This window comes from Macrosteles quadrilineatus, unplaced genomic scaffold (assembly GCF_028750875.1).
Source record: "Macrosteles quadrilineatus isolate MER2022 unplaced genomic scaffold, UCM_ALF_1.0 Scaffold_1__1_contigs__length_201487025, whole genome shotgun sequence".
NCBI lineage: Eukaryota > Metazoa > Arthropoda > Insecta > Hemiptera > Cicadellidae > Macrosteles > Macrosteles quadrilineatus.
The window spans coordinates 193,636,976-193,661,576 of record NW_026542594.1 but is presented as its reverse complement, the minus strand read 5'-3'; the positions used below and the strand labels follow the sequence as shown (position 1 = coordinate 193,661,576).

General features: G+C 34.5%; 1 protein-coding gene across 3 annotated transcripts; it reads right to left on the bottom strand.

The window, feature by feature from the left end:
• Positions 1-5,527: 5,527 nt before the first annotated feature.
• LOC128992951 (uncharacterized) lies at positions 5,528-18,986 on the bottom strand. 3 transcript variants are annotated; one of them, XM_054416699.1, is made up of 11 exons: positions 18,842-18,986; positions 17,813-17,913; positions 15,072-15,113; positions 13,790-13,947; positions 12,691-12,773; positions 10,324-10,428; positions 9,590-9,679; positions 8,894-8,993; positions 8,205-8,242; positions 7,545-7,644; positions 5,528-7,349 (listed from the first exon to the last, which is right to left on the bottom strand). In XM_054416699.1, exons 1-11 carry the CDS (start codon positions 18,867-18,869, stop codon positions 7,172-7,174), a joined length of 1,023 nt encoding a protein of 340 aa, XP_054272674.1. In that variant the 5' UTR covers positions 18,870-18,986; the 3' UTR covers positions 5,528-7,171. The 3 variants fall into 3 exon arrangements, with proteins under 3 accessions (XP_054272674.1, XP_054272682.1, XP_054272688.1); XM_054416707.1 differs by having other exon boundaries at positions 8,894-8,990; XM_054416713.1 differs by having other exon boundaries at positions 10,324-10,422.
• Positions 18,987-24,601: the final 5,615 nt, after the last annotated feature.

The following is a 24,601-nucleotide window of genomic DNA, read 5'->3' as shown; positions in this document are numbered from 1 at the left end:
CTGGGAAGAATATTTATTTATTTAGTAACGTTTCTTTTTTTTTATTGATTACTTTAGTTTTTTGACATTGGAGTGTATTGTACATGTAAAAATAGATTAAATGAAATAGCATAAAAGTCCGGATGGTCTTTATATTTTTTAAGTACACTAGCTAACCTTTTCATCAAGTTTTGTACTTGTGGTGATTCTTCCTTCAGTGGCAGCTGTTTTGGCTGAAAGGAAAGATTTCAAGCTCGCAGAGGGAATATTTGTGTCACTACTCATCATAAATAGTTCACCATAATGTATATTGAATTTAAAAACTACAAATAAACAATATGTAAATTCTTGACAGGATATTGTAAACCAGACATTTGACAGAAGGCAAGTTACTTTCTGTCAAATATCTAATTTATAACATATGTTACCTTAGATAACATGTGTTGAGCTTTAATAGCAAGGGAAAAGGATTAGATGAAAAATATTTATTTGTTTGTCAAAAAACCTTTCTCCGATATTATTTTTACCTAACGGCCTTTAAAATTATATGCTACTTGATAGGGGTTGCTATTAAAAAATTTTAAGTTACCCCCAGCAACCCCTATTTGGGGGTGGGGGCGAATTTCAAAATACCCCCAAAAAGTACTTTACATTACCCTAGTAACGTGTATCGAAGCTTGTTAATCAGGTATCTTGTTATGTCGGCAGGATTGATTAAAGAGTGACTGTAGGTAAAGGAACGACTTTTGAAAAACATGTGGAGAAAATGTGCTAAAAAATAAAAGGAATCGTCAAGAAATTAGCAGAAAAGATGAAAAACGTGTTGATGAAGTATACACCCTTGTGGTTTAAAAAGGAGAATGAAATAAAAAACAAACTTGTGAACAACTATTTCTTCGAACAAGTATATGCTCTGTGTTTATATGTTTAATTAAAATTTTTGTTAGAAAAGCCACGACAGGGTAAGCTAGCATATGTAAGCTAAAGGATCATGAACTTTTGAGAAAACCGTAAGCCGTGTACACCAATCAAACTGCATACTTTTGAATGAAAGGTCTTGATGCTTTGTGTTTTATTACTACTACTATAGTTCTATAAACCCGCTAAAGCTGTGATTTCACACTTATCATTCAAAATATTACCGCTAAATTCATATCACGTTTGTACATGGTCATCTTACAGGTAAATAACAAGAAGGGCATACAACAAACAGTGTTTATTGATCACACCTACTGCCAACTTTTGCATGCATCTCCTTCATTTTTGACAACCCATGCTGTCAAGACTATCTTGTATTCCTTGGGTTTGCGAAAATACCCAAATATGGTCTTGTTCACTTTAGCTGTCTCGGTGATTTTTACATAATCTTCGGAGAATGTTCTGGATGTCACTAAGGATGCACTAGTAATGGGATCTATTTTTGATATTGTCAAAGTAGTGCCTTTTACAGAGCTACTGACGGTAATTGAGATCCCATTGTTATCTTTCACCTCATCTTTACCTAATACTATCTTCTTCTCATACTGATCATATTTACCTTCAGAACAAGGTTTATTCACAAGATAAAGATCACCATCTTTATAATCCAGCCAAATAACCCAGAGGTACTGTTTTTTCATTGCCTCAATATCTTCTGGGATTATTCCAATATTTTTCTTAAACTTGTAGTATTTCTTGCTATTATAGTCCACAACGTAGTACTTTCCCAGAAAGGTTTCGAGAGGTTTCGCCGGTGACTCGTTTGGCACTTTTTCAGGGACTGCTAGTGCCGCTGCCAACACCATGAGCAACACTAAGACTCTCAACATCCCTGTAAAAGGTAGACCTATTATCTATCTATATTTAATAGGCCAATACGAATTTTTGATAATTGTTTTGAAGATGCCATGCATCCGATGACGGTTTAATGTGATTTGATAGGTTGTGGCATGTAGATTTGCCATCAAAAGGAACATGTTTGAAATTTCATCAAGACTCTGCTCCAGTGGCCATCAAAGTTCCCATGTTATTCTTAGGGAGAAAATGTTTGTTTACATTTGAACAGATGAATACTTTGAAATTTACACTAACATTTAGAGCAGTTGGTTTAAGGATTTATTAGAATTGTTGAAAAGATACAAATCTACTCTGTTTTTGTGGTTTAGGAATTGGTGTTTCACTGCAAAACGTGTTTATAAAGGTTCAATAAATTTAAAAATCAACAGCAAAAGGTCAACAGCAAGTTACACTATTTGTTGTGATTTTTAAGATCTATGTTTTACTGAAAATAAATAATAACAGGATCCTCATATGTAATACTTGAAGGCGATTTCTACGAAACACTACTCCTCCGTTCATAATGGACGGATTTTTACAAACCGTGTGTCAAAATTAAGTATTTTTTGTGTAGACACCCCCTTTAACCAATTCCTGTAATAATAGTCCTCGGGCTTTGCCCCACAGGCCATCAAAATCCCAAAGTATTTCTTATGAAGAAAAATTTTGTTTACTTAAACAGACAAATAATTTGTATTAATTGCATACTAAAACAGCTTTTCATAGAAAACACATTATACATACAAGAGCGTTCGTTTTTAGAGTGAGTTTGTTTTCAAAGTGAGTTTGTTTTCAGTTTTGATAACTGGAGTGGAGTGATTAATTATATATTATCTTTGAGTTGCCTCTTTTAAGTTATCAGAAATTATGTTATTTGCTTTGAAATAACGCCTGTAATACTTTGCGATTGCTCGAATTCGAGCAACAGGTGCACTAGTATTGTTTAATGAGTGGAGAATTTCAATATCGAAGGAACAATAATTTTGTATCTGATTTGATCTATTGTTAGGGATGGCACCTGCATTCTTCTGTATGATTATTTATGATAGGTGCGCAAGAATAATGATTAGAACTTATTTATATTAGTTTCAAACAGGTTTTTCATCTCCGAAAAGAATATTTGATTATATCGGAAGGTAGGACGGGCGGGTCCCAAAAATTCTGGAAACGACATTGTTGTGTTAAACATGAATATTGATATGTCGTCAGGCTTGATTAAGGAGTGTCTGTAGAAGGTAGAGGAATGACTTTGAAAGACATGTGAAAAAAATTAAAGGAGTCTTCACGAAATTAGCAGGACAGGCCAGAGCCAATAGAGACATGACTGGGAAGCATTTGATGGTGCTGTACAAAGGGTGTTGAGCAAGCAATGATTTACGGATGCGAGTTCTGGGGTAAGATGCTAGGAAGATAAGATTGATAAGATTGATTGAGATAAGATTGAGTATCGCATGGTACGATTAGGGTTTTGACCATCACTCAACCTGCTCATTGAAGAAAGGATTAGGATTTTGGAAGACAAGGCCGCAGGTAGGACTACGTCGGAAAGCAGGAGAAGAGAGGAGACGTATTAGATGAGTAGCAAATGCGCTGGGAGCAGATGAGAAAAAGGGAAACATTTGGATGTATGCCAAACATCAGAAGGAGACTGGAACAAGATTGGGAGATGGGCCATTATTGCAGTTTGTCACAAGAAATAGAAAATTTTAAGGCAAATTTGTAGAGATTTAACTTGGTGGAAGAAGAAGTATGCAGCTGTGCAAAAAAATAGATTGATTCCTTAAATCCGAACATTTAACGAAATGGGAAACGCTGCACCAGCTGATCGTTATCGTAATATTTGTGCTGCCAACTTATTTTCAAGCGTACACGTATTACGTGCCTAATAAAAGCACGCTGTTGAGGCAAAAAAAAAACTGTGCGGCAAGAGTAAGTAGATGCAGTAATTTGCAACTTTCTGTGCTATAATCAGTGCAAGGAAGGCCACTTTGCCAAGCGACTCTAGGAAAGTATACATTTTCAATTAGCTGGTTTCAATAACCAACCATCAAAACCATCTTTAAGCAAAGAAATTCTTATGAGAAATTTTTTATGATACTATATAAAACACTATTAATAAATAAATTGTATAGTTCACTTAAAAACTTAATATACTAATACCTGCAGCGATCTTTTATCCGCACAAACTACAGAATACTACATTATTTGAAGCTTGTAATGTAACAGGTGGTTTGTAGTTAAAATGACAAACGTATTACATCATTCCAAGTGTCAACCTGATACACAATAATTATCTTAACACACTCGTTACATCGAAAACAAGCGAAAGTTTCCACAAAATATCGTAAAAATTTGTAAGTCAAGATTAATATTTAATTATGATTGGAGATTTAATTACCCCTGCTGCAGCAAACCTGTAGACTAAGCGAATATCCATTTACCCGATAAAAATAACAATAATTATTTTTAACAATGAACACGATTGCTCGAGTAATTTTGGTCCGATTTTGATTAAATTTGGCATAAACTTAAACGGGTTCGAGAACCAGCTAGATCGGGTAATGAGAACCCCCGGGGTTATGGGGTTTTTAAATCTGTAAAATATGTTTTTTTAATATTTTTACCCTCAACACATTAAAATTACCAATTTTAATTACAACCACGGCTGAGGTAAAAAATATTTTTTATATTGAAGCATTTTTGTACAAATTTAAGTCCAAAAACGTGTACATTTTAAATTCCCATGTTATTCTTTTGTAGAAAAAGATTACTGTTGTGGTTTGCCTGATTATGGATTGATTTTGATTAAACTTGTTAAATTTATTTATTTCATCCTGTAATATTACAATTTGATAAAAAAAACATCTATAGCAGCAAACCTAATTAATTATTAAATCTAATGTTATTTAATTGGGAAATGAATCCGACATGTTTGAGGAACTTCAGTATTTTGTACAGATCTAATCAGGCAAATCAAAATCTGTTTGGTCTCCAGGTTTGCTGTGGCGGAGGTGTTTTTTGGTATGGATTCTTCTCTTGGTGTTTGTATGGTATTTTGGTTTTTGTTTTACGTGTAAAAACATTTATAACCCTAGTCCAAAGCCTCGGATCCAAGTTATGTGTTTTTGTATTTCACTCAAGCACTCCTAAACCCCCTCCCCCCCAACCACCGCCACGAGGTGTGGGGCCCTGTGCGGCTGGCTATTCACGTGCCTATAAGGCCGGCGGGGATGCGGAATACTATCCCCCGGAAAACTACCCCCCCAGGTGAAACGTGACGTCACAAAATCTTCTAACTAACCAATATGGAAGCCGTGTCCGCGACTGGAATACTACCCCCCTAGACAAATCATGCTATGTAATTTTAATTTTAATTCGACTAATTCCGTTGGATAATAGAAAATGCATATGGTGAATATAAAACATTTTCGATTATCGAAATGTTACAGGAAGTTTGGTTGGTTAGGTTAGGTTAGATTAGAACTGTTTGACAACTAAATTTGAGTGTCCGTGACTGGAAAACTACCCCCCCAGTCTCTGACGTCAATATGACGTAGGAACCTGCTTGGGGGGGTAGTTTTCCGGGGGGCAGTCTTCCGGCGACCCAGGCCGGCTTTGACCACTTGGCTACCCAGGCAATAAGCTATCATAGGGGTGAAAATACTAACTATTACAAATATAAATAAGAAAGTTTAAATAAGAAGTTTTGTAAATAAGAAAAACTAAAAACATTTTAACAACTCTTTATTTCGATAAAAAAAACTCCTTAGTTAAACCTATTGGTAAAAATTAAAAATTAACACAAATCCTTAAGAAATACTTAAGGCTATATACAAAGAAAAAACAAATCACAAAATCATTCTAGTTGACTTTGTTGAGTTCACTAAGAACAAACACATGACAAGGAACTGGTAAAAGCCATTATGAGTTTGTTTGACAAAGTGAACATTATATTGGTAAATGTGAGCATCAAATCCAACGCCAACCATTATCTTCATTATCTGTTTCCATTAAAATGTAAAACCATAAAATCTAAAAAAATTGTCTAACCCCATACATTCCATTTTACTTCAGCTGTGCTTTCTATGGCGACGTTTGACATGCGTCAAGAATATCTAATAACAAACTAATCTTAATACTAAATCTCACTGTAACAGTTTAAATTTACAATACATTAAATATACAAAGTCATGAGGATGGTAAACTGTTTTGTTAAGAGTAAAAGTAATTCTTGCAGAAACAATGGCAAATAAAGTAATGGAAATCACAAGATTGGTATCCGAAGAGATTCGGAAATGTGAGTATAGATTATTTTGAAATCGATAAGTAGCTTACTTTCAGTCAAACTATCAAGTAATAAGATAAAAATATGACGGTTAGGATTCGGTGATAAAAATTATAATTTCAACCTTATAAAAGTTCCTTAATAAATTAATCGTAAAGTGTTGAGCTTGAGTTAAAAGCTAATTTAAATTTCAGTCTAACAATATAAGACAAATGAAAGACTTTTAAGTATTGCACAAATGACTGTCGTTTCCACAACCATTTTGTATTGATAATACAGAAAATATTTTAACAGTCTTAAAAGAAGGAGAATATACAGCTAGGTAAGTAATACAGAATTATCTAATGACTTGTAATGATACTTTCTGTAATACTAAAAACAGGTACGTTTACGAGGCAACTCTAATACGATAAACAAAGAGCATTGCTTCGTCATGATTCCTATTCTTAACGATATCACAAATCAATAGTACGTAAAGATAATACAGTACCAAACACCTAGCCCTTAAACATTACATAAATACAAAACCCTGATGCAACATTTACAAGTTTCAAAGCAAACTAATGGAAGATATATTTCTATTGGTAGTCTTTTTGGCTGTCTTAAGGCACATTGGCAAATTAAAAAACAAAACACGAACTAAATCATGTCTAAACCAGTGAGGAACTATTTTTAAGCTGTTAAAATGAGGATGATTAAATAGATGCATCTAGGAACAACTAATGTTTGTATATACGCTCTGAGGTTTAAAAACGAGAATGGACTAAACACGTCTATGAACAGCTACTGCTTTGATTAAGTACACACCCTGTGGTTAAAAAAGGAGAATAGACAAAAAATACACTTGTGAACAACTATTGCTCGATTGAGTATAAGCTCTGTGTTTAAAAAAAAACGAGAATCAATTAAATGCATCAGTGAACAGCTACTGTTTCGATTAAAGATACGTTTGACGGTTCTAAAACGAGCACTAAAAATACATTCGTGAACAACTGCTTCGATAAACAAACATTAAGAATAAACTCTAAGTATCAAAAACAAGAATGGAGTAAATAAACGCATCCATGAACAACAAGTGCTTTGATTAAGACTCTAGTGAGGCTTATGGATGGTGACGTTGTTGTTGATAAAAAGGTTGATGCTAAGATTGTGAGTGTTGTTGTCCAGTTCTGGCTCCGAGTCTGGAGTTTCGCTAGTTTTGTGACGTTTAGCGGCCGGCTCACACTCCTCTGAATCCAGCTCAAAGCTCATGAGCTGACCGTTGCTGTTTCTGCGAAAAGTAAACGATTGTTAGAATTCAGTTTGAAAAAGAAAAGTTACGAGAAAAGTGAAAAAGTTTGCGCAATATCAATACCAGTTACTCTTGAAACGATGATTCAATTAAATTCTAGCAGCGTTAAAAACCATCTAAATGATCGTCCAGCTGCATGATTCATGAAAAACTTTGGTCAATAAAAACACTTACTCGTCTGGTGTCCAATCACTGGGCATGGTGTTCTCATCCTGCAGCTCCACACTGGATACAGTAGGCACTGGATGCTCATTGGTGACAAAGTCTGAATCCTCTGGAAAAAGAGAAAAACGGTATCAGCAATCTGCTACTTTCTCCTATTAGATAGTCAACGTCCCTTATCATGGACAGACGGTGGAAATGACCTTGATATTTAATGGGGAAACACTTTAAAAACATAATCAGCTAACAGTTTTATCAGGATTTTCAATAGATTTTTGATAGTTTGAAACTATATGTATAGTTTGTTTTAGTACTATTGACATCAATCGGTAATGAATGAAAATTTTTCGGAATACCAGGGTAAATTAGAGTTCTCATTTCAAGCAATATATCTGTGTTACTGCTGGGTACTTGTGGTCTAGGCCAAACTAACCGAAGCGGCCTCCACCCCTTAGTGGAAGTGTGGAACTTCCCTGCGAACGAGGAGACATCATATGTCACATACAGTATGCGATTGCAGAGAAATCGTGAACATCTCCCATGATCAAGGGAATATCATTATCGTCCCCCACGATCTCAAAAATTGTGAATATGTGTGTTGAAAAAAAGACTCAGTTGTGTCCATTTTAATTGGTACTAATAATAACTAAACTTAGATTTAGATTAACTTACCAGAATTTTCATTCTGAGTGTTGTCAAATGCCATCAACCTGAAAAATGAACAAAAAGTTTAATTAACAAAAACTATTTTATAACACATTTTAATACACTGATGATAGATACTGAAAGTGTTGGTTTCTTATTCTCCAAATAACATTTGTGTATGCTACTTTTTGCCTCCCTTAACAAGAGAAACCCCCAATTTTATCCGTTTCAACAATTTTAGCCGCACTAGAAGAACTCCATATTGAATGATGAATTAACAACAAACAGTGGCTGGTAATATTTTTATCACACAATTAATTGTCATAACCAAAGTAGAATTTCATTCACAGGTGATCTCTATAGTCTGCATTTACAGTGGAACCTCGATAACAAGTCACCCTTGATATTTTTACTACCCTGTATCACATGTTTTTGCAAACCACTAGTCAACCTTGATTACAAGTATTATTTGAAGATCCCCATAACTTGTTATCAAGGTTCTACTGTATTATGATGTACTCTCTATAAAAAAAATAAAAGGTGAAAATCACAACCAAAGAAACATAGATATTTAGGATATTCACAGTAGTAAATTCATTTAACTTCTTTTAATAAAAAAAAAAAATTGCGACTAACTTAAATTATGACACTATCTATTGCAACATTTATTTGAATAGAATTTACAGTATAATTATGAATACATGGTAACTACTCACTCTTCGTCCATATAAGCCGGTTTTTGGAAGGGGACTGCCTGTACCAACTGGTCCTTCTGTTGTCCCACGTTCATTGTGTAAGCTTCAGCCAATTGTTCTTCTGAAATCGATATTTACTATTATACGTTGCAAATGAAATAGCTTATACAGAGTTAAAATATAAATACACTAGCTGGCTGAAGAGGACAAAGTCCTAAAACAGCCTCAGTCCAGTAGGGTTCCAGCTCACTGGACTGGAACATCACGAAGAAGAAAAAGAATTGAAACAAACATTTGAAAAAAGTAAACTTTCATTTGAATAAGAACTTAATGCTTAGAGGAGCCAATAAATTGTTAACATTTGCCCCCAAAAGTCGGTACGGGTCATGGTTTTCGCGCAATGCTCTGTAACATTAGCATGTCAATTACGTTAAAGGTGTACAAGCTAACTGATTTTTGAGAAGAGAAATTCTTTGGCAACTGCAGAAAGCACGAGGGGGTAAAAAATTCAAGATTATGTTGCCATTACAAGATATGTGTACTCAATTTTACTGGAGACGTTGACCATTTTGCCTTGGTAGGTGTCAACTAGTTCTACGTTAGGGCAGGAGGCATTCATGACTTCACCCTGGTCGGGGCAGATAATAATATGCAATATTTTATAAACCGATTAATTGCATCATGCATCAAATTATTAAAAAAAGATTTTAAACTTACCAGAGTTGTTTGTTGACAGTGTGGTCAGCTCAATGCTCCTGTAGGGAGGAGGTTCTTCCCTTCTCAGGTCGTGGTGGATTGTGCCTCGATCTGAACATAAATAAACGGTATCAGCAATCTGACATAACTTCGCCCACCAACAACCCAACATGGACAAGCGATGGGAGTATCTAACTATGATATTTTACAGGGAAATTCACAAAAATTTAATATTTACAGCAATGGGGGTTAAACTGTTTAGTTTATCATAACATATACTTAAAAACATGCATAAATGTGTTTAAAACATACATTTAAAAACCGCTTGAACGATTTTGATTACAATAATTTATTTAATCAAAACCGTTCAAGAAATTTTTGAGAAAATCAAAATTTTCCGTTATTTTATGGGTAAATTAAAATTTCAATTAAAAGTGAATCAAAATTTCCAATAAATTCAAACAACGCCTGTAGATACCATGGATATAAACCCACATACCAAAACGGACTACAGGTTTAACCTGAAAGTAAAAATAAAGGTTCATAAATTATTCAAACTGAAACAGTGGTTTTATCTACCAATTTAACCGAATAGAGTCATAAAAATTGGTTAAGTATACAGGACGGAAAGACGGATGAAAATGGGATTCAACAGAAAAAACCCTTAATGTATTAAGTAGGTATAGATAGATGGGATGATCTCCAAAATTGGTACCTAAGAACAAATAAAAACTAAAACTTGTTTAGGTTATTACCTCTTATACGGTTTTTCCTGGCGAAGACGTAGTAGGCGAGGGGTAAGAGGAAAGCTGTGATTCCTGCGACCCAGCCAAGTCTTTCCCAGTTTGTGTAAGCTGGAACTTCAAACAGTGTGTTTAACTTAATAGTTAATTTGGCAACTTATTAGGTCATACTGAAACGCCAAACCAATACTTACCCAACTTCTTGACCTTACTTGAAACAACTTCATTGAGTTACATTACATACCACTATACGCTATAGGTATTAGATCGGGGCTGATGGTCTAGTGGTAGAGCGGGGGACTTAATTGGTCCCGGCTTCAAATCTTGCCAATAATCAATGGATTTTATCTAAGTGATAATGATGTGACAGGGTTATAATATGAATAGTATCATATGAATTTCAAATTCAAAACTGCATAATTTCAAGTTTACAAAATCACTACTTAGTTGGAAAGTTTACTTATAGTGAATAAAACTTAGCCCTCAACCAATCCAAACATTAAATTAATTTGTGAAAGATTTACAAAATTAAATACAAAATCAAGACTTCAGCTAACATGTTCTTGTTTGCTGCTACAGAATTACACTATACTATCTATAAATACCAAATCAAGATTCAGATGTACGCCTACTTTAAAAAAGAAATCAACACATTTTGTACAATTTAAACTTAAGAAGAAAAAAGAAATAAAAACACACCACAAAACAAAACAAAAAAGCTCTAGCAATTTATTTGTTTGCTCACTTAAAAAAAACTTAATAAAAGGAAAAATTAGATAAACACCCAAATGTTAGTTCTATTGTACAAATATTTCGTATGCCACATATCATCAGGGTGCAAGTACCAAAATGCATGGATAACAATGTATATACATTGATATATACATATAAAGATACATAGATAGATAAAATGCATAAAATAGAGAAAAATACTATTTTACATGAAATATTGTGTTTTCAAAAGCTGCAAGATTGAAGTATTATTCTTTCAATTTAATTGGGTTCTTAGGCACTAACCCCAAGAACCGGTTTTCAAGCATCAACCGAGTGTTGCTAGTAAAAAAGTGCGAGAACTTTAACCCTGATATCAGAAACTAGGCTGAGACTTCGGTTGACGCCAAAATTACATTATGAATTCTAAAAACGCCAGCCGCAAAAACATACAAAGTGATTAACCAACCCTTTTTGATTTTAACCTTTCAGATTTTTTCAGTTAATTGAGGAAATTACAGTAAAATGAAAAAACTTACAGTAAAATTAAAAAATACAACAATGTAATCAGCTGTTTATATTATTTGAAGTTTAAGTTTTATGGACGGCTTCGAGACTATGAGCAAATTCAATGGTTTGCTCATAGAATTTTTACAAAATTCTAACTAATAAAGAAAATCAATGACTATTTGTCTATAATAATTTGTTACTGGTTTATTGATAGAGAGGTTCTTAATGAGTTTGTGATAGGTATATATAACATTTAAGTTTTGTAATTTTGTAAAACTTTTGTTTTAAAATCTGTGTGCATTTCATTTAAAGAAAAAAAATGTGGCTGATAAGAATTTGAAGTGCAAAGTGCAAGCTAGTGATGGTGCAATCACTACAAGTGATAAGAGATTTGTACTTACAAATCCAGTAAAATAGTTAGACCTAAGTCTGTAAACAAACAAAAGTGATAATTATTTTATGAAACGAATAATCTAAGAATTGATCCAAACAGTAAAAAAATTACTATTTATTAGTACTAGTGGTCGAAAACTCGACCAAAAACATGTAGTGTACACGCATTGACTATTGGATACTGAAGTAGACATCCCATCTTTATGGACCAGCTGTCGCAATTTTTAAATTAAAAAACATGTAGTTGTGTGAGCCAGTCACCAAATGCGTGTAAGCTCTGTGACTAAAATTTTTTTAGGAAACGAGCCACTTTTTTGGAAATTTTAACCATGTCATTAACAGCAACCCATTCAAGAGGTTAAAACATTTGAGCGAATTGATTCTACGTTATCAACAGAACTCACTTTTGTCCATTTCAAAATAGCAGTAGTGTATGGTTATCTTAGAAAATAAGACACACTATTCTTCTTTTGATTGTTGAAAAAAATCTATCAAATCCTGGTTTTTTAGATATTTTTATTATTTAATTTTGTATCAAATAACAACAGTGTTTTACTCAAAATACTGACCTCACAGTTAGAGACGACTAATTTTTGCTAAAGGTTCTACATTTATATTTTCCTTAAATTTCATACTATAATGTCTTGGCATGGATCAAGAATGAATTTCTTAGATAATTCCTATAAAAAAACAATACTTTCTTTTTTTAGACGTTGGCGGCATCTTTGTACACTAAGTGCTACTAAATGTTAGAGATCCACTCACCAATGGTGTGGCTGAGATTGTTGGGGGTGGAGGGAACGCACATGTCTCTGGTTCTTCCGTTGTGCAGAATCTCTTCCCCATAGCTGCAACAAGTGATAGAACGATCACAGATCATACAATGCCAAACATAGAGATTAGACGAGTTGTGCACCAAGAGAACAAAAGAACATATTCCTCTATGGTATTATTTATAAATTGGAATTTTTCATGCCCCTCCTATTATTATGCAGCGTAACTGTACAAAACAAACTTTCATATGCGTTTCCCACTCTTGAATATGAATGACAAATCAGTCTTGAATAAATATACAAAATGTTATTTTGTTACAGTATGTTTTTTAGAAGAATAAATACAGTTAAATCTACAATGACTGTCATCATTGAAATTAAAATTACGACTGCGACATGATACGGAAAAAATTGTATTACATAATAAGTAGGGATGGATGAGTCCTGGAATTTTGAGGGAAATATATTCCAGATATTTTGTTGGAATTACATTTAATTTTCTACAGATGGGATTTGTTTCAACAGTGATCTAGCCACGATTACGGGTGACGATAATGATACCACCTTGTTTGCAGGGGATATTAGGGGTTTTGCCGCTTTGGTGGTTGACGATGATACACGATTTTGAGAGATAATAGCAATAGTGCCTGGATCATGAGTTATAATAGTCAGTGTAACACAGAAATATGACATCAATTTTATTTAAGATTTAAAAACAAACTCAAACGTCTCTTTTTGTTTGGTAAGAAAAATCCTGCCCCAAAAATCATTATGGAAATAAAAATCCGTTCCCATCTCGAACCTAAAGCACAATATTGACCATCCCTAAAAATTGCAATGTCTATTTTACATATTACAAAGACTTCATGATTAAAACGCAAAAGATAACAATCGGTAAAAAAGATGGTTAATTGTCTCAACATCAGCACGTCTAACGTAAGCAGAATAATTATCACCTTTGGTCAGGATACATCAAGCCCCCTCTCCCTAGGATTAACACAGACAAAAAAACTGGCAAAGGGATCAAAGTAGAGACTGTCGGGACAGACTCGGGACGGGTGGCAACCCTGAACATAAGACCAATCACTTACTTGTTTTCACATCCGCCGCAATCAGCTGGAGTCTTGGGACAAGAGCGCCAGGACGACCTGCGCTTGTACGAGGCGCAGTCCACACAGCGAGTACACAGATGTGACTCCTCGTAGCAGTAGAAGCCGTTGTCGCACTGGTGATCAGACTCGCACTGCCTCTGTAAAAATTGTTTGACTTACAATCACGACGAATCTTTGTCTTTAACCCTTTCCACTCGGATTAGTTGACCCCTTGTTGTCCCATACGCTTGCATTTATTGCCATGCAAAAAAACATGTTTTAAGTTTTGTGTACATATACTGACTAAAATAAATTATTTGTTGTACTTGAGGGCTTGATTCTTATTCAGCATAAAATTGTACACAAGTAAAACAAAATATCAAAATAAATATACCCATAAAATATTTTTTGTGTGGTCATAATATAAAAAAAGCAAAATAAAATGTACAAAATATTTTTTAGGAGGCTTTTTAAAAAACTTTAACACATTTTCAGGATTTGTAAAACACTTTATCGACATTAGTTATCTAGTTGCCAATTCAAATCAGCCATTACAAGAAGGATTAGGTGTATTTTTAATGAAAAAATGCATTTTCAAACTTAGATTTTTTGGTGATTTTGGTCGTCATGGTTACTATTTACACTTCTCTATTCTTTAATCCACAGCTGACTAAATAAACTTACAATTATTTTTCAAGCTACCAAAGACATGTAAAATGAATAAGGAAATCATTAAGTTTGTATTCAACACAAATTCAAAACATGCAAACACTATATAAAAGGGATTTATTAATAAAAAGCCGATGCTGAAAATGTCGCGGCGGCCGCGACATACGAGTGGAACGGTCAGACGTGAATGTCGCGGTAGCGGCGACATACGAGTGGAAAGGGTTAAGAGAAAATACTTGCTGCGTTTGAATGTGCTACAGCAAAACCCCCATTAAAGGAGTACAACATGATGAGACTTTAGGTTGGTAAAATATAACAATTGTTGAAACTTAACACTAAAACATTCAGTGTATGGCAACCAATTTTTTTGTAGAAATGAGTATGTGTATGATATGTATAGATTTTTAAAATATAATCTTCAATAGCAACAATGTTGTAGTCTAAACATCATAATCTGCTATTTTCACCAAATCAATAATCAAACAGTACAGTGCCAGTACCACAATTTAAATATTGAACATTTTACTGGCTAATTGCAAGTATAAGCACAATCTATGTGCCCTAGGGAAATTCTAATAATAACGTTGTAGTATATACAAGAAAATATACTTACATGAAAAGATAAGCCTTCCAGAGAAAACCCATGAGCAGAAGCCTAAAACAGACATTTTCCAATCAAAATTCTTATATTATGTGAGAGGTCTAAAAAAGTGTAATCAACCCCCTTTAATAGTATATTTCGTACCTAGGGCCGAAAATGAGGTTTTGCCGGCTCGAGATAGTTTTTATCGATCGAGAGCTGCAAAACCATTTCGGTCCGTGGTACGAACGTTATTTTTCACCACACTATACCCTATTACCACTATTCACCACTATAATAATGCACACTGATCGTCAACACAACTACAACTTTAAGGTTATGTGAAGAAATAATTTGAGGAATCAGCAAAAATATAAATAAATAGTTGCTAGGCAACGGTGACAATAACACAATTCTATATTGCAATGCTATGGATTTTGATTGTGTATTTAAAACGCATTCATGTTTTAAGTAAGTAAGCGGACAGCTGATTTTGCGGCCCCGGCCTGTAAAAACCTGCTCGGTCCCCAAATTGGTGACAGCTGGCATGGCCAGCAAAACGTAACTTTCAGCCACCAATTAACGTATGTAATACAGCCAAAAACATCATAGGGTGGTGAAAAGTGAATTTTACTATATATAATCATTTCAAAATATTTCTTTTCATTGAGTTATCCTACAAAGTTCACACAAAATAAATTAAAAAATATTCTCTCTTTAGTTTAAATGATGGAGACAATTAATTATGAAGAGACTTTAGTTTTTGTTTATGTACTCGTTAGTCAAGGAAAACTGAGAAGAGCTTCAGACTTTGTTTTCATCCCTTAGCCCTCCATTAGTGAAACCACCGTGTTTTCCTCCGGGCACATTTGTTTTTATAGGAATATCTGTGATAGCCGGCAGCTTTAGGGGATAACAGTACCTCACGTGCATATTTCTTGGAACTGATTGAACATTATTTTGATCTCACACCTACCCAAGAAAACGCTGATTAATCGGTTGAAGCCCGAAGAGTCGCGTAGCACGGAGCCCGGCTCCATGAGTCACCGATGGTGTTGTTGTTTTTGTTTGCTATATCCTTAAGCTATCGTTCCACAGACTGCGAAATCTCCGCCGTGCGGTGCAATTTTTCCGCTGTGGAATTACAACGACACTGCTTTAATGGAGTTCCCCTGTGTGCGGTTCTACTGACGTGAGTTTTCGCATTCCGAATTTTCGGTTCCGCATGGCGGACAAAACATACTGGTCTGAGAGCAGTGGCAGTGCGGATTCCAACAATTTGTCTTGTCCGCCAGCGGAGAAGACCCATCAATTAATTATTGTGACCGATCAATTTAGTTTCCCAACATTAATTCAATAACCTTATTCTTTTAGGGGCTTGTATTTTTATTCATGTATCAATCAAACGACAATTTAAGCTCAAATTGCTATTTTATTAATGTTTACTATCCCCATCCTCATAAAAAATTAATAAGGTGATTTTTAAGAACTAGGTCTAACATCAGTTTACAATAAAAGCAACCACGATTAAAAATAATTAAGTTGGAATATTACCTAATATTATTATTTTATGGTATTTATGGTAGCCTTTTATATTTGTGTTTCATACTCGTCGCTAGTTTGGACAGAACTGAATTTCCGCAACGTTATTTCCGCAGTCAGTGGAACCACCCCTCCAGATTTACGCTGCGTAATTTTCCGCTGCGGAAAATTACGCACCGCACGGCGGAAGTTCCGCAGTCTGAGGAACCATAGCTTTATATATAATTTATTTTTATAAATATGTAAAAAAATATTAGTATAAATATTAGTAATATTAGTATAAATATAAAAAAATATTAATAAATATTAGTCTTTATTGATTGCACTTCACTTTATTGACATGGCTTCAAAACGTGTTAGTATTAATACAGCATTAAATAATTTGTGTTTATATTAAAAAAACATCGTTTGTCTAATGTTCCAACACCCAGAAAATAACTCTGTGTGTCACCGATTGTGTTTTAAAATCAAAGGCTCATATGAAGGGTTAAATCTTGACCTAAGCCCATGGTGGCGGTTCTACGACCTTATCAGGGGGGGAGGCTATCGTAGGGAGTTCGGGGAATACTTTAAATTTTTTAAGCTGTTTGGTGACATTCTAAAGCCATTTTAACATCTAGAACTGTAAACTTATCCAAAAACCTGTAAAGTTTATAGGATGAAAATGTATGTTTAAAACTTTTTCAAGAGTCCAATGGGGAGCGGGCTTAAGCCCCTGTAGCCCCCCCCCCCCTCACTTAGAACCACCACTTATCAAGCCAAACTCTAACTATAGAGACTCTAACTCTAAGTTTATCTGAGAATCACAAGTCAATTTAAATTTTTTGCTAATAAAAATTTGTAAAAAGGTTTTACAGTAGACTCCCTCTTACCCATAGGGACTGAGGCCGGTCTGGATAATGGGTTTTCCGGTTAAACCGACGTCCCCAAAAACTCGTTAAAACAGACCGTTTACTGTGATAATCAACTTAAATTTAAGAGAGCATTGTATTTAGACGTACGTGATCACTGGTCTCAAATCTTTCCTACGAGAACAGTCGTTTGAATTCCGCCGACTTCCTGCCGATCTAGTCCAGTTAAACCAATGTGCAGATAAAAATTGTCCGGTTTAAGAGATGTAATTTCCGCCGAGTGTAGTCCGGTTAAAAGGTGTCCGGATGTGGGAGTCTACTGTATTTAGTTTAACCCTTAAAATAATTGATCATTTTACAATCAGTGTAAAATTTACTCACCGAAGTGATTGTGAGAAATATGAAGAGTAGAGGAGCCATTGAGGATCCCTTCCCTCCTCCACAGGATTTCATGGGGGGCCTTTTGCGAACGGAAGGCCTTTCTGAAAACAAACATTTACTATTTAGGTCTATAGTTTATGTTTAGTGAGAAAAATACCCCTAACAGAGCAAACCTGCAGACTATAAGCAAATTTCAATTTGTCTGATTGGATTTTTACTGAAATATTTCCATAACAAGTCATACCTATTATATATTTAATAAAATATGGTTTTATCGAATAAGTTACTCAGCTTTTAGCTACGGCGAGGGAAAAACAAGTTTTTTTTTAATAACATGTTAATATTAAATAGAGGATCGGTAGGATATAAATTTGTCAAAATTTATGAAAATATACCGGTATTCATAAAAAGGGAAACATCAGTTTTATTTTTCTCCCTAAAAATAATAGGGGGAATTTTAAATTTATTTTTCCCTTTAATTAAAGTTTACCTTAATTAAGTAAAGTTTTGAAATTTTACCATAAGTAATTGTACATGGGTTCTTTAATATAATATTTTTTTGTTTAAGCTCTAAATAATCCAAGTTGCAATTAAAATTGTGCACGTTTTAAGTGTTTAAGTACAAATTTCAAAAATCTAATTTGGAAAATTCTAAAACCCGATAACACTGCAGTCCGATCCAACAATTTGAACAAATAGTGTTTTTGGCCTCTGGGGAAATCAAAAAGGAAAAGTAAATTGGTCCAGGACTCGGTAGGGTCTTTCCCTGGTACCACCTATCATGGTAGGTACTTCTCTATATAATCTACATTAAGGGGAAATTCGCTAATAAAAATGTTGTTTCTACTTTTCAAACAATATTTGTACGTACCTACATAGAGTTCAATTTTTGCTCCAATTCTTTTGAAAAACAGACGGAAATACACTTAGTTAAGTTATGATATTATTGTATGTAGTCTACTTGTAGGTCCTTCTTAAATATGTAAATTTTTTATATATAAAAATACGGGTCAACTCAGGTTTACTTACCAGTTCTGGAAATAATCGCGACACACATTACACTCAGCAAAGTATCCAAAATGTGTTCACAACACTAAAACTGTATATTTTCACAAAACGCACAGCAAACGTTTCTGACGCAACCGCACTCGGAAAGTCGTCAGCACAGAATGAACTCGGATCGCCGACTGGCGACTGAAAGAGGTGAGTCACCGAACACCGGCCCGGCGTGGGCAGACTTTCCTGTCAGAACATGAAAGTTTTTTGTTCTTGTTGGCGCAGGAGTGGGAGAAGTGGTGGGGATTTGTGAGAATGTGTGTATATTTGTCTCTTTGTGTGAGTGCACACTGCCCGCCGTTTCCCTCCCTACCCCTACAACCACGTCAGTGCAGTTCCCACCAAAATTATCGCCTCCTCTGCGGCCGCGCCGCGGGCGTTAACTCATAACAGATTAGCTAATTACGCAACACTACCATAAACAAAATTATGCTTAGGGTGCTATTTAGTCGGAATCCTACTTCCGAGAAGGGTTTTGCTTTACTTGGACCATATACCATAACTTAGGTATAGTCAATGCTTGAACTTATTACCCATAAGATGGTTAAGAATAATTTTAATGCAATCATATTTGAATTTGAAGGAGTGAGGATCAAGATGGCGGAGGTGGATGATAATGAAAAGTGCGGTCTGTGTATTAAATTGTTTAAAGACGGAGATTTAAGCGTAAATTGCGAGTTATACTGTAATAAATGGTTTCATATTAAATGCGTTAACATGTCAAAGAATGATTATGAGAAAATAAAAAGTCTAGGTGATCTTAGTAGATGGTTTTGCAAGACGTGTGACCAAAAGTTCCAGAGAAGCCGGACAGGAAAAGAAGTATGCTGTGAGTGCTACACAAACATAAGTGGTCTAACAGATTCTATTAAGAATTTATATGACAATCAAAAGCAAATGTCTGAGTATCAAAGAAATATGGAAATAAATTTTAAGGATCTACAAGGTGAACTTGCAGAATTGAAGCAATATAATAGGTCTAGTTGCTCGAGAACAGTGACGTGCCCAACCAATGACGTCATTGATGAGAATAATCCTACTAATGATGTACAAACGAAGATAGTTTCCTCTCGAGATATAAGAATTAATGCAAATAATAATGAAACTAGGCCAGATTCATATAGTGCTGGTAAAAACAATTACAAGCGAAATAGAGTACAAAATAAGAAAAATTCAAGATGCAGTGATGACGTCATCAGCCTTTCGCCATTACAAAGTACCCCTCCTGACAACATTGCTCCTAATGGCAATAGCAATAGAAATGACAATGACAACAGTGACATAACCTCACTACGCCAAAATGCAGATATTGAAGTATTGACTATTGGACAAGTCCATAATGACGAGCGAAATTGTGGAAATAAAAGCTATTCAGATATGGTTAAATCATTAAAACCAAGTGATGGAAATGTTCCAAATAAAGATCGTGATGGCTTTGAGGTTCATACTAATAGGAGATGGAAATCAAAAAATGGAAATAACAGACAAGGCTCTGGGCCTGTAATTGGTACTTCTAAATCTACAAGTGGAAGTATTGGTGCAATTAGGAAATTGTCTTGGATATTTGCCACAAGATTTAATACAGACACGAAGAAAGATGCTATAGAGGAGTATGTAAGAAACATCTGTGAAGGAAATACTGTAACCTGTGAGGAACTACAAACAAGGTACCCTAGCTATAAGTCCTTTAAAATCGGATTTCCTCAACAGTACAATAGCTCAGTGCTTGATTGCAACAAATGGCCAGAGGGAATACTCATAAATAAATATTTACCATCTAAACGAAGTAACTCTCATGTGGCAAGTAATGGGTCTGAGATTTACAACAGTCAAAATAGGCCTAGGCCTAATGCACCTAATGCTCAAGGGGTTTTACCAAAAAACACCAATTAGGCTCTAATTTTTATAGGGGATCAGAGTCTATGCCTTACAATGTACATATTATTTACCTTAATATAAGATCTGTTTTTAATAAAGTAGAGATGCTTGAAGCTTTAATGCATGAAGAGAAACCACAAATTTTATGCTTAACAGAAACGTGGCTAACCCAGGAAAAAAATAAGTCTTTTAAAATAGGTAACTATTGTAAAACAGCCGAATACTTTAGGAAAGACAAGTTAGGTGGTGGTGTGGCAATATTTTCTTTAATGGATACCAGACTTAAAGTAAACCAAATAAATAGCCTATCTTCTAAATCTCTGGAAAATATTTTTGAGTGCTGTGGGATAACTGTTACTACTGGTAAAAATAAAATAGTTTTAATAAATGTTTATCGACCACCTCAAAAAGAAAACTTTCTAATTTTTATTGAAATCCTAGACGATACTCTGAGTATGATAAAAAATCAATATGATTTGCCTATAGTCCTAAGTGGGGACTTAAATGTGGACAATTTGACAGAATCATGGCAAAAAGAGTGTCTATATGACGTTTTAGACTCATATGGCCTGCATGTATCCTTGAAAACCCCTACCAGAGTAACAGAGGAAAGTATTAGTCAGATTGATTATTTTATTACTAATTTGGATGAAAGCTTATATGTTTCTGGGGCACTGCCAGCCTTACTGTCTGACCATAATATTTTGTACCTCAAAATTAATCTCGACATGAGACACAGCCTTATCAAGAAAACCATTGAGAAGAGGAAAATAAATAGCTCATCTTTGGAACTGTTTTCAAGAATTATGGCAACTCAAGACTGGCAAACTGATAACGAAAATCCAAGTGTGGATTTAATTTTTGACGAGTTTTACACAACATTTTTGTATATATTTGAATTATGTTTTCCAAAGGGTATTTTTAATGTCAAGAACGATTCACAAGTTAAATGGATAACTCAAGAAGTTTTACAGTCACAAGATAACCTAACACAATTGTATTGGGAGACAAGAAGTAACAATAGGCCTGGTAATAATTCAAAAACAGAATACTTGAATGCTAAAAATCAACATGCCAAACTTCTAAATAGTACCAAGAAACAGTTCTACAATTCTAAAATAGATAATGCTAAAAATGTTAGCAAGGAATCTTGGCAGATAGTAAGAAGTTTAACTTGTGATGATAATTTTGTAAATAATGTTAATTTAAGTTTGAAACTGAATGACGAGCACATAACTAATCCAGTTAATGTTGCAAATGTGTTTAATAATTACTTTGTAGAGGAGGTATTAAAACTGACTGGAACAAGCGAAGAGGAGCCTCTGATATCGGGTGTTGGTGATGGTGCGGGTGATTTCCGCTTATGGCCTACTACTGAAAGTGAGGTAAAGGAGGTTATAGATAAGGTTAGTCTTAAAAAAAGCTCTGGAGTAGATGATATCCCTTGCTATCTCCTAAAGTCATGCAAAGAATCAATAGCTAAACCACTTGCTAAAATTATAAATAAATCTTTTGAAAATGGAGTTTTTCCTAGTAAACTAAAGACATCCAAGGTAGTGCCTATCCACAAAAAGGATGAGAAAGATCAAGTAAAAAACTTCAGGCCAGTGGCAGTCCAAAGTGCATTTTCTAAGATTTTTGAAATAATTTTCCTTAAAAGACTTAATCCTTTTTTATCACATAACAATCTTTTATCACCACAACAATATGGATTTAGAAAAAACAGTTCAACAACCGATGCAATTTTTGATTTATTAGTCTCAATACATGACAACCTGGATGTGTTGGAAGAATCCCTGTGCTTGTTTTATGACATGACAAAGGCCTTTGACCTTCTCTCCCATAGTAAACTTAAAATTAAACTGGCAAATATTGGAATTAAAGATAAGCCACTCCAATGGATTTCTACCTATCTACAGGACCGACACCAGATTGTATCAGTAAAACATTCAAGCTCTGAAGGACTAACAAGAAACTACCGTTCTACAATTTCCCCTGCCATAAACACCGGAGTGCCGCAAGGCTCCAACCTTGGACCAGTATTGTTTCTGATCTATGTCAACGATTTACCCGACTCTTTATCTGAAGGGAAAGTGTGGCTCTTTGCTGATGATGTGAGTCACTTAGTTCAGGACAGTGACCTGGGTAGGCTAAGAGACAAGGCACAAACTGGCCTAAATGAAATGAGCGGATGGTGTAAAGAAAACGATCTTATACTAAATAGGAGTAAAACTAAGGCTATACAATTCTACAACCGCAAGAAGCCTGGAAGCACACCACTACTTCGCCTTGAGGCAGCTAGTATCGTTGTAGATAACTCTATTAAGTATCTTGGTCTGACAATAACCAGTGACTTAAAATGGCAGAACCAAGTAAACGCCACAGCAGCAAGACTGAAAGCTGTGTGTCACTTGGTACGTAGGCTGCAATTGATAGTTGATCAAGCTGTACTGTTGAAAGTTTATTTTGGATGCTTCCATAGCATAATGAATTATGGTGTGATATTTTGGGGGAATAGTCCCTTGGCGGAGCGTATATTTTTGCTTCAAAAACGCATAGTAAGAACAATTGCGAGAGAACCCTACTTATCACATTGTAAACCAATCTTTATACAACTGAATATACTCACACTGCCTGCTCTGTTCATTCTTGAGTCTGCAGTGACAGTTAAAAGGAAGCCAGAACATTTTCAAAAAAATCAACAAATCCATAACTATTCAACGAGGCAGAAGGAAATGTTACATGTACCACAAGTTTCATCCAGTTTAGTGAGAGATGGACCAAGACCTACATGCATAAGAATTTACAATAAAATTCCAGCTGCCATAAGGGAAATTGAAGATGCGGAGAAGTTCAAATCCAAGTTTAAAGAATATTTAACGACTAGGCCTTACTACTCAGTAGAAGAGTTCTTAAATCAAGAATAGGCCAAAACTTTGACGACCATGGCACACCCGTGCTACTAATGGGATACCTACAAGTATCAAGTAAGTAAGTAAGTAATTATTATCATTTGACTGGCAATGAATGTTGAATGATTTTACTAAAATATAAGAAATATATTTTAGTAAATGCTTATATTGTAATTGATTTTGAAAAATGCCAGTAGACTCGATTATGATTGTGTTTTTAAAGAGATTTATAATGGATATAAATAAGAGGTATATCAAACATCAAGAGGATAGCGACAATAAGCAATCGATTGCTTTAATATTATTCGGTAAAGAACACATACGGACCAACGTATTGTTTACATACTCAACATCTTGGATTATAGGAGTGGAATCATATTTTTTTGCCATTAAAAGTTTTCGCCATTTTAAGCTGATTATATTAGCGGTAAATGTTTTATTTTATTTCAAAAGTCCTATAATATAACATTACATGGTTTGGTTGTTTTTTGACAGTTCAATTTTATTAGACAAACGTGTTTAATTTCGGGCAATCAGTGATGTACTTTGTTTATGTTTATGATCCATACAGTTTTAATCCCAATACTAATACGCTTGAAATTACCCCTTATCTAATTTATTTATTATCTTAATATAATTAAGCTTATTCTGAAAAGGTTCTTATAAGTTGAATTTCAAAGGTTCTTCAGAGCTTAACGCATAAAATAACAAGTTATATAAAGATGTAACAAAAATAGTTTAAAACTGCTCTCTGGTATAATTAATAAGTATAATGTAAGCCATTTTGTAAATCCCTGTGCATACCTATGTAAGCCATGTTTTAAAAATAATATGACTTAGCTAATAAAACTTGTTTTGTTAAAATTCTGGCTAGATAAACGATTTGATTTGATTTGATTTGCTTTTCTATAAAATATACGTCGACCATGAGCATACAATCTCT